Genomic DNA, 18,732 nt, shown 5'->3' with positions numbered 1-18,732 from the left:
ATATGAGAGAGCTTATATATATATATATATATATATATATATATATGCATATGAGAGTGAGAGGAGAGAGGTTGGAATGCTATTATCCACTGTCATTTTAAAAGGGGACATTAGTCCCATCCCTGACTCTAGGTTTCAGAGCAGGTATGATTACAGTTACAATGTAATAGTCAAGACTTCTTAATCAAACACCTACAATGTCAAGACATCTTCCCTTCTCTTTTACATTTTACTTCTCCATAAGTAACTCAAAATGAGTCTTCCCCCGAGTTCTCACCTGTAGAGGTAGTTAAGGTTTATGGAGGGGTGTTGGAAGGCAAATGCATTTGGTAGATAAAGAACAGACTCACATAATAGTTAGACAATACGATTCATATCCCAGAATCAAAATCTGCTGACTGAAACTGGTTTATGCCAAGATTGTCTAAGAAAATACTTCTACTGATGTTTCTTGAAAGATGTATTTTAAATTTTGAGTACTTTTTTTGAGAGTTACCCAAACAAGGTGTTGTGAGCAATTTAGGTTGCCCCGAAATGGTCTGTGGCCATGCCTGCTGTTCCCTGTTGATGCCTCAGGGATCTGGGAGCACTGATTCTTTCCATCTAAAGATGCTCTGACTTAATAAAGACACAGGCTGCGCATTACTCTCTTTGCGTCCCTCACACACAGGGCACAGGCCCATGGCTGCACTCGGACCATTGGTGTCCTCTGGTCCAGCCACCGCTCTGCTGCACTGTGGCTGACTGTCACCGACTGCTTGCAGGAGATGCGCTTGAGGCAAATGTGCCTGCCTAAAAGACACTTTGGAGATCCAAAAACTGTCAAAATTATCCCAGGATGTTATATCTGCTGCATTACCGCCCATTCATTCCCTGTATTGTGCCAACACTCTATAATATCTGCTTCAAACTTAAAGGAACTGTACTTAACTCTCGTTTAATATTCAGATCTGGGGAGCCTACCTACTGTTCCATATTTTTAAAGGAACACTCCTCAATTAGTTTAGACAAGCCCACGGGATGGTTTTGCATTGTGTTGGCAGTTTGACTAGGAGGTGGGGCTCTCGTGTGCTATAGTGAGTTGGAAATCCTGTTGTCAAAATAGCCCACAGCTGTGAACGGCTACAGCTAGAAACACAAGCTGGAAGAAATGGGCAGGGTTACCAATGACTTATTGGGGACTCAGAAAATTACAATATTTAAGGGAAAACATCATTAGTGAGATTAGAGTTGAATAGTTTTCTGCCTACCAGTAGGAACACGCCTAATAGAGCTCTCTGCTTCCATGGCATGCCTGCTCAGTGTGGCGTCCAGGCAAAGTGGAAACCCAGCACAGTGAGCAGGTCTCTAGCTTCTAGACTCCATGCTGAGTGAGAAACTGTGTGTATGCTGGTTCCACAAATACTCTTTCAAGGAGGAGAAATCCAAGGGAAGTGATAACAATTCTCAAGAAACGCAAAATCTCCTTTATGGATCTTTCCCTCCAAAGACACTGAAAACACACCCCATCTCAGAGATGGCTCCATTTGAATGCTTGAGAAGACAATGCAGAATCTGGAATGCAGAGAAAAATTGTGTGCTTGGGATTCCAACGGGAGGGTTTTAAACGCTAATGACTCAGAAGACAATGAAGAACCCATCTCAGAAGCTTACCAAGTTGTTTAAAAGACACCAGATGGAGAGGAAGGGAAAAAACACGAAGATGGCCGTGATGCCAGCTTTGGCTGCTTATCTTCCCCTGACTGGACCTGCAGAACAAGGAAGATAAGTTAACCCTACCATCCTCCTGCATCGTGGTCTCAGGGTTTCAGCAACCCGTCGCATCTTGTTTATAAGGTTCTGTCTAAATTTCTCCTTGCTCTGTTACTTTGAAACGCTCTGATTCTGGTCACTGGTGGTATAGGACCTGAGCATATAATGGCGATATAAGACAATTCCAAGGCTGTAAAACAAAGAGGCTGGTCAGCTTTCCACAGAACATGTTGGCCCAGAGAGCCATAAAGGGTTCTGGAGTTCCTTTTAGTCATGGAAAGTCACCTTAAATCAGAACCAGATGTAAATGACTAAATGAACCTTAAGTTCCTAATTGGAGACACAGTCGGGTTGTAAGACATTCAGCAAATTACAAACAAAATGTTCTTGTTTACATTACGTTAACTGGCTTTAAAGCTGCAGCCAAGAGCTAAATAAACTTGCTGTTGTGCTAAAAAAAAAAAAAAGAAAAAAGGAGTGGAAAGCCTACTCGGGTTTGGCGTGTTCGGGGGAAACCGCAGCCCACAGTGCCTGGAGAGTGGGTTTTTGTAAATGCTAGTCCTGTCGTGGAAGAAGAGAGTGGATTTACCTCGCGAGGCTTAGCCTAATGAGCAGATATCACTTGCAGGGAGCGCGTTTGAATCCTGTAGCATATGCCTTCTTTCGGGATGCATAATTCATATCCAAGGATATTAGCCCCAGCAGTTCAGCTCATAGCAGCACCTCATTATTTTATCTCTCAGTATTTATTCCTATGTTTGACGCCTCATGAAATTACTGTTAATGTGTTTATATAAGGGCAGATCTGACACAAGTGGGAAGAAAGTAATTTCCTCCTCCTTCTTCCTGCTGCTGTGTCTTCTTCCCGAGTAGAAGGGGCAAGTGTAAATAGTTAATTTGCTTCAATTATGAGCCTGTCCTGCTAAATTAGAAGCAGCAGGGATATGAAGAGCCAGAATTATACTTAGGAAGCTGCTGATAAATCCTCAGAGTCCGCGAATCAAATCATTTACTCCTCATTGCTGCTCAGACACCCACTACATAAAGGCGGCTCTGGTGTTTGCCCCTCATCTTAGGACGAAATGTGGATTTTGTGTCAACTATACTTAAGGTTAACCAAAGTCCTGCCACACTAAAGCACCGGCACTGTATAAGTTTATCTTAGTAATTTATTTATAAGCATGTCATCTTTCCCAGCCTCTAAAAGATGAAGCATAAGGCATAGGTAGAGCAATTATTCATTCAGAAGCCTCAGCTCTTTACCCAAGTACACAAGGCAGCACTTAATACACACCGCACACACACACACATACACACACTCAAACACACACACATGCACACACACGCATGCACATTCACAGAGGAAGAGAACATAGGAGTTAGAGGAGAAATGGACGGGTAAATATGATTAAAATACATTTCACTCCTATATGATAGTCTCAGAACAAAACAACAAAACTATAAAAAATAATTATTCATAAAAAACTTATGATATTCAAATAATATATAAAGGAAATCTTAATTAGCAAAAATAAAAAAGACCACAGCCTGTAAGCAATATTTATATTCATAGAAATTTGCAAGTGAGCAATTAGATTATAATTTGAGCTTCGAAAGCCAAGTATTTATATGTAGTAATAATAGGAGCGGGCGCCATTTATATATACATATACATGCTGACACACTAATGAGAATGTGCCACAGCATCATAGGCATAAACAGGAGTGATTCAGGTGTGTGAATATTTATATACTACACGCAGTGGGAGCTGATAATTCATTTGAAAGTTTCCATAGCTTTAGTGAGGAGATTACTCCAATATGATATTAATTCCATTCAAGTTTGCTACAACCTACCATTTGTTCATATGTTCGAGGTAGGTTACATGTCTATCAACTTCTCTGTTTCCAATGATGTATGTTTTAATTTTGAAGATACAATTTAGCGGTTTATCCTTAGCATCCTTGCTAATGCTGACTCAGAAAATGTGAAACCCCATTGCAGGGACTTTTATTCACTAGAGATTGTCATGGGAGGGCATGACACTACCGCTGTCAATATGAGCTCTGTGGTCAACAGTGACTGTGTGTAATTACAGCCTGCTACCATTGCAATTATTTTATGTAAGTGCACCCTGTTATGTCAACACCATAACGGCCTCGCCTGCCAACACATTTCTCAGGATCCTCCCGATCACTTGGTGATATCTGACTGTGTTTCCTGAGCACCTATTATGCATCAGATACTGCCCGGCGTGCTGGGCTCCTACCATGAGGAAGAGATCCATCCCTGTAGTTTCTAATTTCAGGAGGCTCCTAAAGTTATTTCCACAGCTAGGGTGAGACAGTGAGCAAACACAGATGACTGGCTCCAGATTGCTTTGATTCGCTCCTGATTCTGCCCTATTACACTGGTGTGGGGGGTATGGGGTGTGTGTGTGTGTGTGTGTATGTGTGTGTGTGTGTGTGTGGTGTGTGACTGAGTATGTATGTGGTGAGTGTGTGGTGTGTGTGAATGTGTGTGCAGTGTGTGTGTGGTATGTGAGTGCATGAGTGTGTGTGTGGTGTGAGTGTGTGGTGTGTGTGCAGTGTGTGAGTGAGTGTGTGTGTGTTATGTGAGTACGTGTGTGTGCGTGTGGTGTGAGTGTGTGGTGTGTGTAAATGTGTGTGCAGTGTATGTGTGAGTGTGTGTGTTATGTGAGTGTGTGAGTGTGTGTGTGTGGTGTGAGTGTGTGGTCTGTGTGAGTGTGTGTGTTTCCTGTTCTGTAAAATGGATATAATAATACCAAGGCAACATCCTTGTTGGAGAAACTAAAGATACATAAAAGAAAGTGCATGCTGACAACTAGAAACACATAGCCAAAGAATAATTTAAATGTTCTTTTGTTTTTTGCCCTTCGTGCTTCACAATACGTTAGGCACACAGGAGCCAGTCTTTTGGTTAAGATCGAACAACGTGATATTCAGCTAGCCATCTCCATTTAATATATCAACACATACGTTTTATAGCCGTCTCTAAAGCCAAGCTGCCTGTTTCTGGCCTCTAGCAGCAAGGGATCGGTGGCACCATGACCAAGTGTATCAGACAGTCTTCAGAAGGAACCAACAGCAATATTTTTGACACATCCTATAACATTTTCAATCCTCTGAACACTACCTTATGAAGTCTTTCCAGTTAGGGTATCCTTAAGAAAATGTGAGCAAGTTAGACAAGATGGATAGGTCCCTGTATTGAAGGACCATGCCGTGTGTAAAATACTGATGCCTGTCTCTGACTGACCTAAATAATGGCATCGCTGAAAGCGGGTATACACATGAAGTTTCTAAAGATGTGTCTCTGGGAGGGTGATGAAGTTATATATACATAATTCTGTTGCTAAGCATTTTCTATAAATATGAAATGGCAGTGGTTGGGGGGAGGCATTTGCACTTATCCTACAAGGAAAACACCTTGTCAGTGTTTAAATGGGGTTTGAATAGAATTCAAAGTCAGAAGGATTTTGCACCTTTTCTTCTTATGACTGTAACGACTGTTGAAGTAAACTGGCTGGAGATTATGAGGACGAGCCAGAAGAAAGGGAAGGAAGAGGGAATTAGCTGGTATTTATAAGACTTTGGTTTTCTCCATTAGCTGGGTGGATTGTTTGTGGAAGAAGAATGCAAGAGGGAACGAACAGAGTGCCTCAGAATTTTCTCCTGTTTAAGTGTGTCATAGTCACTGGCATTGACCTGCTGATTTTAATTAGGGATTATCAGCCTATAAAAACCCATGTACTGAGAGGTATTTAGAGCGTCCAGTGAATCACGGGATCATATGAACAGGATGTGTTCTCCAGGACTGCCATCTGATGTCTATCTATGTGTGTTTCGGGTGAGCTGTTATATATGTTTTAGTTTAACCAACTAGATGCAATCCTTAGATAGGAAATGGTGGCTTTCTTGGAATAACAAACCACAGCATATAAGTACATTAAGGCAGGATGGATTCAAACGTGTTTGGATGGGTTGGGGAAATGATAAATGCTGTATTATGATTTTTAAATCCACTTCTGGCCAACTTTGGACTTTATTTCAAACAGCTGTGGCCCATTTGGAAGCCAGTTTGCAGCTCGGCAGAACACTAATATTTACTGTAGGAATCACATACCTTTAAAATATTTGTCTTTTCCTGAGAGAAACTATGGCTTTCCCAAACTTAACTTCGACATAAATCAGATCCATCCTCACAGGTCAGGCCCATGCGCTTGATCACAGAGGTGATTGCTCACCGCCGAATACAATCCCACAACCCCTTTGGTTTCTGCAAATGGAGGGCTTTCTCCATCCATAACGTGAAGTTTTGAAACATCTGTTAGGAATTTTTTTTTAAAAAACCAGTTATCCTGACACTTCTGCTCTAAAGTAAGAATTTCCCCTCTTTCCTTTACGTGTGGAATTCTTACGTATGATTATCATTGTCTCGTGTTTGAAGCCTTTGGACATTTCCTTTAATACTGGACTCAAACAGCACCCTAGCCCAATGTTAGAGGGCCGTGTTAGTGAGGCGCACACAGCATGTAGTATTGGAACCATTAAGTAATTCTCAAAGGTGGAAGGTCTAATTATTACTGGTAGACAACCTCAGATTTTCGCTCTGATCTGGGTTACCCTCCTTTAAATACAGTTATAGAACTGTACCTCCTGAAATGACCCCCCCCCTTGGATTCTCCCACTGAACGTCTGCAGCTGTTTGGGAGCCTGTGAACCCATCAATCCCCGTAATGTGAAGTGATGGGCTTACGCTGCCCTAAAGTGGTGTTTGGGCACTTACACAGTGATCCCGACATAGTCGATCATCAATAGCCAATGGGGAGCCATTTGTGAAACAGGGATCTCTGAATGCTAGTCAGGTATCCCATAACAGCATCGATCCTGGGTGGAACCACGCCATACGTTCAGCCTGCGGTGGGGGAGTTACGCGCCTCTCTCTCCAAGTTGTTAATCAGCACATTGCAGGAAGTGTTAACGCTTTGTGTGATGCTAGTCGCCAGCAGCCCCACGAAGGGTAACGGCATGCTTACACTGTTGCAGTTCCAATAGACGCCAAGGAGAGACAGGAAGTGCTAGAATCATGCCGTCTTACCTTTCCTACTTAGGAAACAATACTTTGGGGAAGGCTAGAAAGCAGCATGGATTATAATTCTCTCTAAAAGAAAAATGAATGCTAACCAGCGAATGTGACACATGCCATAGCATATTAATCAAAATCATGATATAATTATTTAGGACACTTAGAGGTGTCAAAGTTTTGTTTACTAAATATTTTCCTCAAAGTCCTTAGACTTTCTAAGATGTCTGTGTGTGGAGGAGAAAATACCTCTCAAAAACATTGTGTATGTGTACATGTGTGTGATGCATGCATGCACATGAGTATGTAGGGACATATATCCTAGGCATGCACGCACATGAGCCTGTAGGCACATATGCCCCTATGCATACATGCAGAAATTACAAATGACTCTGGGTCTCTCCCTCTCTTGTTCCCTGCCCTGTTGCCTTGAGACAAGGTCTCCTTCTGAACAGGAAGCTTGCCGTTTAGCCTAGGCCTGCTACCCAGCAAGCTCTGCTCTCAAGATCTCCCTGTCTCTACCCTGCGATGCTGGGGTCACAGGCATGCACAGCCATGCTGAGAAATTGACATGGCTCCTGGGGATTCCAAATCAAGCCCTCATTCTTGCAGGCAAGCCCTCTTCGCACTGACCTACCGCTCCAGCCCCCTCAGAACCACTTTAAGGTAAAGAAGAGAAAGCAGTGTGCGTAAAGCTGTTATTTACAAATTATGTCCTGGAGAAATGGGCTGAAGGAAACACTAGTAGGAGAAATCCCATCAGAAGCGCTCTGTTCCTAAATGTGGCTGGACCGAGTAAGGTCATATTGTTCAAATTCTTGATTCTAGCGGTCATTGATATTCATGTAAGAATTTCCACGGAAGGTTCTGGATTTAGATTCTGCAATGGTTGTGAATCAATGGCAGTCCTATGCTGTAATCAGAAGAAATTAACTTTTTTATTGTGAACAATAAGAAAAGTCCTACACAGGATTTCTAATTCTGTTTGGTTTCTTATGTTAGTAAAGACGGGAGGATGATCAAATCATCATTTGCACTGATTAATGCGCCTTTGCTTTAGTTTGCTCTTCTGTACACAATTATAGCTGTGAAAGTCAAAACTGCAGCCTCCCTAAAGGGGAGTAATAACATTTATTTCATAGGTCCTGTTACAGTGCCACTGCGAGTGTAGTTATTTGTTTACCTGGGCAAAATGTTTTGCTGGAGTTAAAATATTCATGAGTAAGTAATAGTTCTCACATCTTGCATTTCAGAGTCTGGGCACAGCAAACCTCTCTCTCTAGAAAGTAAAGATCGCCCTCTACTGCTGGCTGCTTGGCCTTAGACACAATCCTTGTTTACTTCCCGAACAGATTCTCCATTTCCCAACATCAACCTCAGTCTGAGTTAGATTCTCCACTTCCCAACATCAACCTCAGTCTGGTTAATATTCACAGTAGGGGATGCATTCCCAGCTCCACAGTAAATGTTAAAAAGCATCTTGTTCATCTGAACTGGTTTTTAGAAGATTGCAGAACTTTGGAACCTTGAAAACTCAGCCTCAGGGAGGAAGATGAAGCCCTCTGTACCCTGGCATGGCCTCTGTTTAATTAGTGCGCAGTGACCCCCGGCACACAGGAGCTGGTCACTTCCCAGGTCTCAGTTTCCTCTTTGTATTTGGTTGTCAAGCCTCCGTGAGTGTCTGTTCGTTGCGGACAACTCTTACAAGGTCCCCATAGCTGTCATCGTGTTTCTGTTGGGAAATACATAACGCGCAGATCACGTGGCGTGGAGGGTTGCGTCCTGACCCTAGCCAGCCACCATTCCCATCTTAGCCCCATTGTACTCTTGCCTGCCGCTCCTGACTCCCAAATCCTTGGAAATATAACTTGGAGGCTCTTAAAATTGTGATGAACCCGCAACTGCCAATACCTGTGCGTTGATTTCAGTACTGAATACAACGCATCGTCCTTGAATCCCATTTTGGTTTTGTGTTTGGCACGGAGTGCAAACATTAGAATATTACTGTGCTGTTGAATTACCGCCTGCTGTATAAATATGAATGTCTTATTCCTGGGTGAGGCTTCATCACTGCTGCCATTTATTTCCACGCTCACCAAGCCTTTCCTGCATATTCTGAAAAAATGCAAAATTTTACAATTGCCACCTCTTTTCTTACAGAGTTTATTTTCCTTCTTCTTTCAGACCTGTTTCAGGAAGAAAACACCCTCTTCGGGAGCCGTATATGATTATAAAATTATCTCTGTGGGTGTACAATTGCCGTTCTGCCTCGTCCATCCCTCGAAACAAAAGCAGACACGCGGTCTAATTGAAGACTTTCTGTTGCTCTCACAGGTTTACAAGAAGAAAACTGAGGTGGCAAAGAAGGAGTACCTGAAGCAGCTAGCAGCTTACAGAGCCAGCCTCGTATCCAAGGTAACGTGCGATTGGGTGACTCTGTGACGGACTGTGGCCATCTCCATGCAGACTCTAATAGTCGCTTAAAAGCACAAACGATCGTGTTAGCATTTCTACACCATTTTCTTTGTTTAAAAAAAAATTACATCCAAACAAACCTCTGTGCTGTGGAAATAAGTCCATCCCCGGAAGACCAGAGCTATAGCTGGCCTGTGTATGGTAGGCACCATGTACCTGTGGATTGTTGTTGGTTTTGCAGCTAAGCACAGCACCTTCTTCATCAGGAGCTGACCCGAGTCTAACCGGTACGCTCCTTCCGCTGTGGGGACCATTTCTAAGGAGACACCACCCACCTTCATGTCCAGTTTCTTTATATCGGCATCAGTTTACAAAGTCCCGTCGTCCTGTTCCTCAATGAGTGGTACGGAAAAATGAGTGCTTCAGAATGTTTATATGCTAGTCCTTGCTTATTACAGGTAGTAGAGAGTTAACTCTGTTTGGTTTCATGTTACTACAAACACACTTCCCTTCTCAGTAGGGTGACTACTGAGGCTGGTGACTCAACAGGGCTGCATCTAGAAGGGCTTGACGTAGCAGCTTATCAAATTCAGATTGCTAGCATTTTGTTCATTGTGGCCATAGGCTCTGGACTGCATTGCATTTGTCCACAAAGAAAGAAAGGAAGGAAGGAAGGAAGGAAGGAAGGAAGGAAGGAAGGAAGGAAGGAAGGAAGGAAGGAAGGAAGAAATGCTTTCTTTTTCTCATCCACAAATATCCGTTTCTGTTCTGGCAACCCTTCAAAAAGTACATACACAGGTTTTATCAGTCAAAATACACACTGAACGCGATGACGCAGGGAGGAGAAGCGAAGGCAGACGACAAATGCAGGAAGACGTCAGCAGAGTGTAGCTCTGCTCCGACCTTTGCTGCACATCGAAGCAATGCTACTGCAGGAAGCTTGCTGTTTATGTTGTAAAATCAGATTCTTCTTTCTCACCATGGCATTCAAGTTCTAATTTGTCTAACTGCTTTTAAACGTGTTTGTATGTTCAGCTGACCTCCCAACTCAGTATACAAGCAAAATGCAGACAACGCCCCGAAAAGTTCCCGACAAAGGAAGCCCCCATCACATGTAGGATCCAGCTCACCCTTAGCCACACTGCCGTTAGCAAATTCATATGCCCCGAATGTAAGAGAATTTAGCTCGCTTGATTTTCCGTGAGAGAAAATCAACATGGGACACATCAGTCCTGATGCAAAAAAGCCTTCTGGCTCATGACATGCAGGTTACTGCAGTAGTGCCACCGTACTGACTAAGCCTTCGCCTCCAAAGCATGCGTCACCGCATTGGCTCTTAGCTGCAGCTTTCCTTCCTGTTCAGCCTCCAAGCTGCAACCCTCAGAACATGGCAATTTGTATAAATGCTGCAAATTGCCGTTTCCACGTTTAAGAAACCAAGCACATTTTTCTTACGGCTTACTCTGACATTTTTCTTCTCTTTAGCGGTAGGAATTTTTGCTGGAGCTGTTGAATCTCTGTGTATGGTTCTCGATGGCGTGTGTACAAATTGGAAGTTTCAATCAGTCTCCGTGGGTCGAAGAGATGACCCTGAAATGCTGCTTGTGAGGAAGTATTTGCTACATAGCCTTCTCCACGACGACAGTAAATGCCCAGCCTGTCTCCCAGTGCATGTGGCACCGTGTATAGAAATCTAGTGTTTTTCCAGTTTAATTAGTGAGGCAAAGAAGGACCACTCAAATAGAAATAACAGTTTTTCCATGTTATAGTCTTGTACTCTATTATAAATTTGAAGCAACAAAGGGGTAATTATAATTCCAAGACTCTACCATGTGCCAGCTTCATTCATTTTTGTTGCTGTTGCCCACTGATTCATGGATATGGTAGCAAATTTTCCTGAGCATGTGGATGTACCCCCACGACAGACAGTAGACAACAAGCAAACTGGACTCTTCCTATAAAAGACGTGTTTTAGTTGTGGAAGGCCACCCCAAGGCCACGTCGCAGAAGCTTGGCCAGACTCATTTGCAGAGCCTCTTGGGAGCTGAGGGTCCACAGGAAACTAGACCTCACAGAGCCAAAATGTCCACAGGGAAGCGAGGACGGCAGCTCAGAGGAGGCCAGTGTGGCCTCACCTCAGTGGCTAGAGTGGCTGTGAACGGAGCTGGGATTTGTTCTTGGTGTGGGGGTGTGCGTGACTGAGTGGGCATTGGTAGGGAACTGAGCTGTAAGGGCTCCCTTTATGAGAAAGTGCTCACTTAGAATCCACAGGCTTTATTCCTTGGGAGAGGCTTAGTCACCAGCATACCACCAGAGAAGGAAAGAGCAAGGAACTCAAGGCGACGTTACTTTTGTTTGGTCCTTGTCTTTCTCTGGGCTGTGTAATTCAGGTCCTAAACACTTCACTCTCCTGCATGGTCCAAGTCCCCGCTGTCCTGAAGTTATAGCATGACGAGGCATATTCTCATTCTCTCTCTCTCTCTCTCTCTCTCTCTCTCTCTCTCTCTCTCTCTCTCTCTCCCCCAAAAGGTCATTCCAGCCATGAATCACTGTGTTAGCCTCACCTGTCCATCCTGGGTCCCTGCCAGTCTCTTCTTGTCTCATCCCTGGAAGTCCACACTTTGGTTATTTTCTATTCAGTGTGTCCATTTCTCATGCATTCTGAGCCGATCGATCTCTTTCATGTATGCTACTGTGTACTGTTTCCATCCCAGGCCAGTCCGGGGCTGTAGGATGCTACTCCATGTCAGGCTCACTGGAAGATGCTGAAAGACAACACAGATAGACCAGTCCCTGGGGAAGGTTTCTTGATACTCAGAAGACTTGAAGCTATTCTCTGAAATTAGTTGCTTCTAACAGAACATAACGAAAAATAGAAATACCAGTGAGCCTGAGTTGTGGCAACGACACTTCTTAGTCTTCAGGTTACTTGTATGATGTGGAATATATCCATATGTCCCTTAATACAGCTCCAGACTTGAGTAAAATTGAAATTTAACCCCCCAAAAAAGTCCCAAAGATAGTAAGTGACTCTTCGTACCTCTGTCCTTCAAAATGACAGTTCTGACACATCCTTCGAACTTGCCCCCAATAATAGCATAAATAGGAAAGGCTCCTTGCTGCTGGGTGCCCAGCCCTTCACCAGCCATTCCTCATGTTAGGCATTGTTTATTGTTCGTAGACTCCTGCTGAAATCACAGCCGTCTTGGGTAGGGTCCGTAGGCTTGAGTCTCCTTCCCAAGCAGAAATCAAATGTCTTCCTACCTTGAGGACAGGGCTGGTATTGACATGGAGGACTCACAGCAGTGTCTTATTCTAGCTAGAGCTTCTAGGCTTTTCTCTTAGAAGCTATACCTCTTCCATTTTTCCTAAGAAAATTCTATGCCAACTCTAATCTATTACTGTGAGTGAGGCTGCCTTGGCTCAAACAAGGCTGGCACCTGGAAGGCTGTCCCCTCTCAACTCCATGCTGTCACTCTCAGATTCTGAGCAAAGGTCTGAGGAATGGGGACCTGTGGAGTGTGGGAATCCTCACCCACCATCACAGTGCTCCAAGTGGGTGGTGTTTTACCTAGTCGTGCAGTGGAGTGGGAAAACATCATACCAGCCGCTTCCGGCCTCTTCCTACTGCCCAAGCATGCCAGAATTGCTGGGGGCTTCAACTTGAGTCCTGTGTGCAGACAGCGGAGGGAAAGGCCCACAATGATTGATGTAAGCACTATTATTCTTAAAAAGCTCAAAAGGAAAAACACTGGGTTAAAAGATAGTAATAGAGAAAAGAAGATTTCCATTTCTACTCAATGTGCAGAGACGTGAGGAGGTTGGAGCCCACACAGGACACCGGGCTACCCACATGTGGTGTTTGGTTTATCTATAGAACAGGTGAGGGGACATTTTAAAGGTAAGGCAGGAGGTCAGGGGTGATTGCCAAAGTCTCAAAGTGCAAGATATAACAATCTCTTTTTCTTGAAACTTTTTAAAAGTAAAGGCAAAGATTGTGATTAAGTCACTAGAGGGGCTTCTGAGGTACCTTCATCTGTGTTTCTATATGTCATTAAGCAGACCATTTCGGAGGACTTCATAGAGGACACCATTGTCAATCTGGAAAAACTTCCGGGGGAAGGGGACAGAAAAGTCAGCAGGGGCTGGATAGATAGCAAAAGAACCTGAGTTCCAGTTCCAGCTTAACCCCTTCCTATCTGCCTGTCCTTGGCAGATACTGAGGCATTCTAAGGTTTAGCTCACTCCAGTATTAAGCAGAGAGGACCACAGGACCCTTTAAATAAACTTTCCAGAATAAAATTAAAAGAATCTATGGAACTCAGTTTTACAGTTGAAGGCATTATACTGGATGAAGTAGGTAAGGCGGTGACATGCGTACCAAGTCCTGGACAGCTGCCCGGGATAGTATCTAAAATAGCCAGGCTCACAGACTTAAAAAGCAAAAAGGTGGTTGCTACTTACGGGGTGAGAGAGAGGAATGCTAGCCTGCGGGCATAAAGGTCCAGCTAGCAGGATGAATTAGCTAAGCCAGTAATGGGCAGGACCTTTTTATCCACTTAAAAGTGTGTGAAAAGGGTAGATGGGGTGTTAAGTGATTGCACCACAATAGAATAAATTTTTTTTAATTTAAAAATCAGCTTAGATTTAGGATGTTGAGCAAGGGAAGTTCTTAGTAAATACAAATAGTTCGTAGTTACATTTTAATATTATTGGTAAGTATGCATAGGCGTAGCAAAAGAATTGTGTGCGGTTGGAAAGTTAGCTGAATCATAGTTCCGATTTGGTCTCAAAGTTATCTTTTTATACAGATATTCTAAAGGTTGCAAAAATAATTTATTGATATTAACTTAATTATTTAATTTTTTTAAATATTTAATTATTTTTTTTCTGTAGCTCCATCCCATAACAAAGATAGAATTGTTGTAAACGTAAGCAAAAAATACATTTGTCTGTGTAAGCTTCTTAATTGAAGTAGGCTTCCTGAATCGCGTGAAGAAGACTCTGAGAGACTAGAGTCTTTTTAGCTTAGGCAGCTTTGTTCACGATGGAAGGTCAGACTGAGTTGGGCTATTAAATACAGCTTAAGGAAATATACCTTTTCCGTAGACTAAGAAATTCCTAGACATGAGTCTAAATCATTATACTGAGAGCAATATGGAACTTTGAAGCAACGAAAGTGGTTTCATTTCACCAGGATTTATATTCCCCCAATGAGTGTTGCATTCAAAAGAGTCACCTTGGGAGGCCAGAAACTCATTTTTTTTTTATTGCTCCCAGGGTTCAAGAGATGTTTTTGAAACTCCTGGGTAGATCTGCAGTCAGGAGAAGTTTATGAAGCTCTCTAGAAAAAAAAAAAAATCAATCTTGTTACATTATTTTCACACCTCATTCTTTTCTCCAAACATCACCGAGATAGAAGCCACAACTTTGGCTTCAACTCACTTTTTTAGCTAGTTCTAAAAACTGAATTCATCATCAAAAGACAAGAAAGCTGTGTGAGGATATGTGAAATTCCAGCAGAGAAGTCCCGAAACATCCCCCCACCCCCCGTGACAGCCACAGTCCTGGATAAGAAGGCAGCTCAGAAGACAGCTCAGGACAAAGCCTTTGGGAGCCTGTGTACTGATAGTAAAAGCAATGCCTTCATTGCCTGGGGCCACCCATAAGTGTGACATTCTTATTTGTAGAAGCCATGTTAGGGTCTCTATTGCTTTGATGAGACACCATGACCAAGGAACTTGGAGAGGAAAGGATTTATTTGACTTACCTATCCATAGTCCTGGAGGCAGGAGCTGACAGAGGCCAGGGAGGAGGTTGGCTCACTTACTTGTTCTACATGGCTTGCTTAGCCTATTTTCTCATAGAATCCAGCACCAGCAGCCCAGGGGTGACACCACCCATAGGGGTGGCACAACCCAAAATGGACTGGGCTCTCCCACATCAATCACTCATTAAGAAAATGCCCTACATACTGGCCTATCTTATAGAGGCATTTTCTCGACTGTGGCTTCTTTTTCTTTAAGTTGATGTAAAACTAGGCAGTACAAGGGGCAAGGGGCAAATCAGTGTGTGTGTGTGTGTGTGTGTGTGTGTGTGTGTGTGTGTGTGTGTGTATGTGTGTGTGTGTACATGTTTGTATGAAAGAGTATATGCCACAGTGAGCCATGTGATAGGGGACAATCTCACCTTGTTGGAGACAGGCTGTCTTGTTCACTGCTGGGCGTTCCAGGCCCGTAAGCTTCTGGGATTCTCTTGTCTCTGTCCACCTCGCTGTAGCTTACAGCTGCTTACTACTGCTGCATCCACCGAGATTTCCTCCCAACCTTAAGAAGGATGGTGTCAAAGCTTAGGACTGTGAAAACCCTTCCTTAAAAAACATATAGCACAAGATGGTAGCTAAGTAAGTCAATTAAGCTCTCTGAGGCTGTCATCCATAATAAAGAAACTCAAGGCCTGATTTCAATTAAGGCAGAGTAAATTAGAAACAAAGCAATGTTTTCTTTTTTGGAGAATGAGGTAAAGTCGCAGAATTCAGAATGGAATGCATGCTGTGGAGGGCGATTGAGACAAACAGTAAGTGCGAATTTGCAAATGGGATGGATCATTTTATAACTGGTACCATCAAATCTGAAGCTCTGAGCCAAGATTGTGATTTAAAGACAATAAAATCTCATGCTTCAGGGTATAAGTTAATCACCGGCGAGGGCCAGGAAGGATTTGCTTCCCAGAAGTAACAATGGACAGTAGAGGAGGTGCATAAATTTTGTTTAATTTTCAATGCATCAAGTATTGGTCAGTCCTGAAAACAAGAATCAAATTAGATAGACTATTAATTTGATTTGGTCCAGCAACTCTTATATTATTGCTTCCACTGAGTTTTATGTCTTGTATTTATACTTGGCTATTTTAAATAACAATTATTTTTTTCAATCTTTCATTTTTATAGCACACATCATGCCAAAATGGAGGCATTTATACACTCTGTAGCATCATCTTCATTATACAAAGTAAATGAGAATATAGTCCTCTTGGATAGTGATAACTTGCTTAATAAGAACTCTTCTTAAGCCATTTAGTGCTGGACCCTTTGTACGTTTTGCCCATATGAAAGAGAATCTTCATGATAAGACCCAAAAGGTCTCTATTGTTACTAGCTCTCTTTTTTTCCCTAAAGATGTCAACCAGATCCCATGGTTCATATTCCAAGGGGACAGAGAACATAGTTAGAAGCCAGTAGTGAATGACAGGCCGGACATGATGTGAGGTAGAGCCCTGACCTAGCACGAAGGGGTCTTGTGTCCAGTCCCCAGCACTGAAGAAACAAATGTCTAAAGAACACATCTCTCCTCTAAAAATATCCAATGCCTTGGCTGACTTTCAGTTTATACTAATAACACCGTGTTTCTCAGACACTCAAGATGAGTCACTGCAAAATGAAGAAAAGGCTGAAAGTGGAAACAAACTTGAGTTATTTAACACATATGAGAGAGCCCTTCTGATTTCTAATTGGCGGGTTTGGAGACCTTGTATGTAGTGCAGCTGATGTTCAGAACTGTTGCATTGCTTTTGCATTTTGATTGGAAGAACAGTGAAGGAATACTAAGCATATGATTTGACACGTTCCTCCGTCTCTTCCCTCAGAGAATGAAGAGCCAGGTGCTTCCCCAGGAGGCCATGCCAAAGGGCTAATCTTCAATTCCTTTCAGCTTCCACTGAAAGGTCTGGTTTTTAAGTCAATTAAAAGGATATTAGGTGTGGAAAAATTAGGGCAAGATTATATTAATTTGTGATGGCATCTAAAATATCAAAGAGAAATTATTTCTATCCACTTTATTAGGAGGAACGATTTATCACCAATTTATCAGCAACTCCTTTTCTAAAAATAAAGAAAAATCAAGTTCTGTGGTTCCTTTGAAGACATGCTAGTCTGATTTCCCATGAGTTTTGGAAGCCATTTTAGACCTCTTCTGTAGCCGCTGCTCTCACTGTCCTTGTTTTCTTTGTGAAAATACCTAGAGCCCAGGCTCTGTGCAAACACAAAGAGAAGAAGCTAAGCTTATGATCACAGGGAGAGCTGAACTGAACTGCTTGGAAAGTGAGATAATTTAGTGATAATGGTATCCTCCTGCATCTTTTATCTGCCTCTGGATGACCAAAATAGTCAGTCATAGCCGAGCGTTTAGGCAAAGGGAAAGGATTGAAAAGTCATTACAGTGTGCTTTAGATTTCATGGAGGAGTTAGAAACTCGGTGTTGCATAAGTTACATTAAAAATAGCAATAGAAGGATCCTTAGATAAGAGACACGAGAATAGTCACGGGTGTTGATTCTCATGAAAGTCCGTGAGAAAATTTACAAACATTCTGGGAGTAGCATCACGCTCAGAGACCCGTCTCCTAACGCTGCTTTCCTTTGTTTCTTCTGCAGAGCTACAGTGATCCTGTGGATGTGAAGACATCTCAGCCACCCCAGCTGGTCAACTCGAAGCCGTCAGTGTTCCACGGGCCCAGCCAGGCCCACTCAGCTCTGTACCTAAGTTCTCACTATCACCAACAAACAGGAATGAATCCTCACCTCACCGCCATGCACCCAAGCCTCCCCAGGAACATAGCACCCAAGCCGAATAACCAAATGCCAGTGACTGTCTCCATAGCCAACATGGCTGTGTCCCCACCACCGCCCCTCCAGATCAGCCCGCCTCTTCACCAGCACCTCACCATGCAACAGCATCAGCCTCTTGCCATGCAGCAGCCCCTCGGGAGCCAGCTCCCCATGCAGGTCCAGTCTGCCTTACACTCGCCCACCATGCAACAAGTAAGTCTCTACGCTTGGGTTCTGTGCACCTCTGGAGGACTGGGGGCAGGGAGGGCTGTCTATCAAGCCAAGGAGACAAGGGTAGTTGTTCTATTGAAATGGAGAGAGAACTGTGGGCATTTGACAGACTTCCATCTGGAAAATGTCACTTAAAAGTGGAGCATGGTCAGAGTTACCATCCCAGGCACTGATAGCCCTCCCTTTCAAATCACTCGTTTCTTTCCCAAGACATATCAACTTGGTGCTCTCTTGCTGCTGCCCCCTTTGTTTCTGGTTTCAGTTTCTTTAGTGATAGCGAGCGCTAAGATGCCATGTGTACCACGGATCTTGTTGAAACCGTCTGCAATTTCTTTTTAATGTCATTAGGAAATGAGGCTTTTTGACTAGGCCGACCCTTGAGTTCAATAATTAGTATGAAATAAAATCAGATTCAATACCAAATTTAGTAGAGCCCTAAAATGCTATGACCCAAACAGTAACTGGAGCTTCATTTTGAAATGTACATAAGGAGCCTGTGGGGAGAGGAGTATTTTGCCAGCAAGTGACAGGCCCTGGGTTTAATCCCTAGCACTGCAAATGCAAGTGTGTAAGTGTGTGTGTGTGTGTGGTGTGTGTGTGTGTGTGTGTGTGTGTGTGTGTGTGT

General features: G+C 43.1%; 1 protein-coding gene across 2 annotated transcripts in view; it reads left to right on the top strand.

Annotated features, from left to right (window-relative positions):
* Tox (thymocyte selection associated high mobility group box) overlaps positions 1-18,732 on the top strand; it is a 288,085-nt gene that overhangs the window by 261,813 nt on the left and 7,540 nt on the right. For both annotated transcript variants that reach the window (XM_005362289.2, XM_026786798.1), the window contains 2 exons: positions 9,193-9,273; positions 17,703-18,089. In XM_005362289.2, the coding sequence (XP_005362346.1) occupies positions 9,193-9,273; positions 17,703-18,089 (468 nt within the window). The remainder of the gene's footprint in view (positions 1-9,192; positions 9,274-17,702; positions 18,090-18,732) is intronic.

Source organism: Microtus ochrogaster, linkage group LG5, assembly GCF_000317375.1.
Source record: "Microtus ochrogaster isolate Prairie Vole_2 linkage group LG5, MicOch1.0, whole genome shotgun sequence".
Classification (NCBI taxonomy): Eukaryota; Metazoa; Chordata; class Mammalia; order Rodentia; family Cricetidae; genus Microtus; species Microtus ochrogaster.
This window is presented reverse-complemented; position numbering and strand designations above follow the sequence as displayed.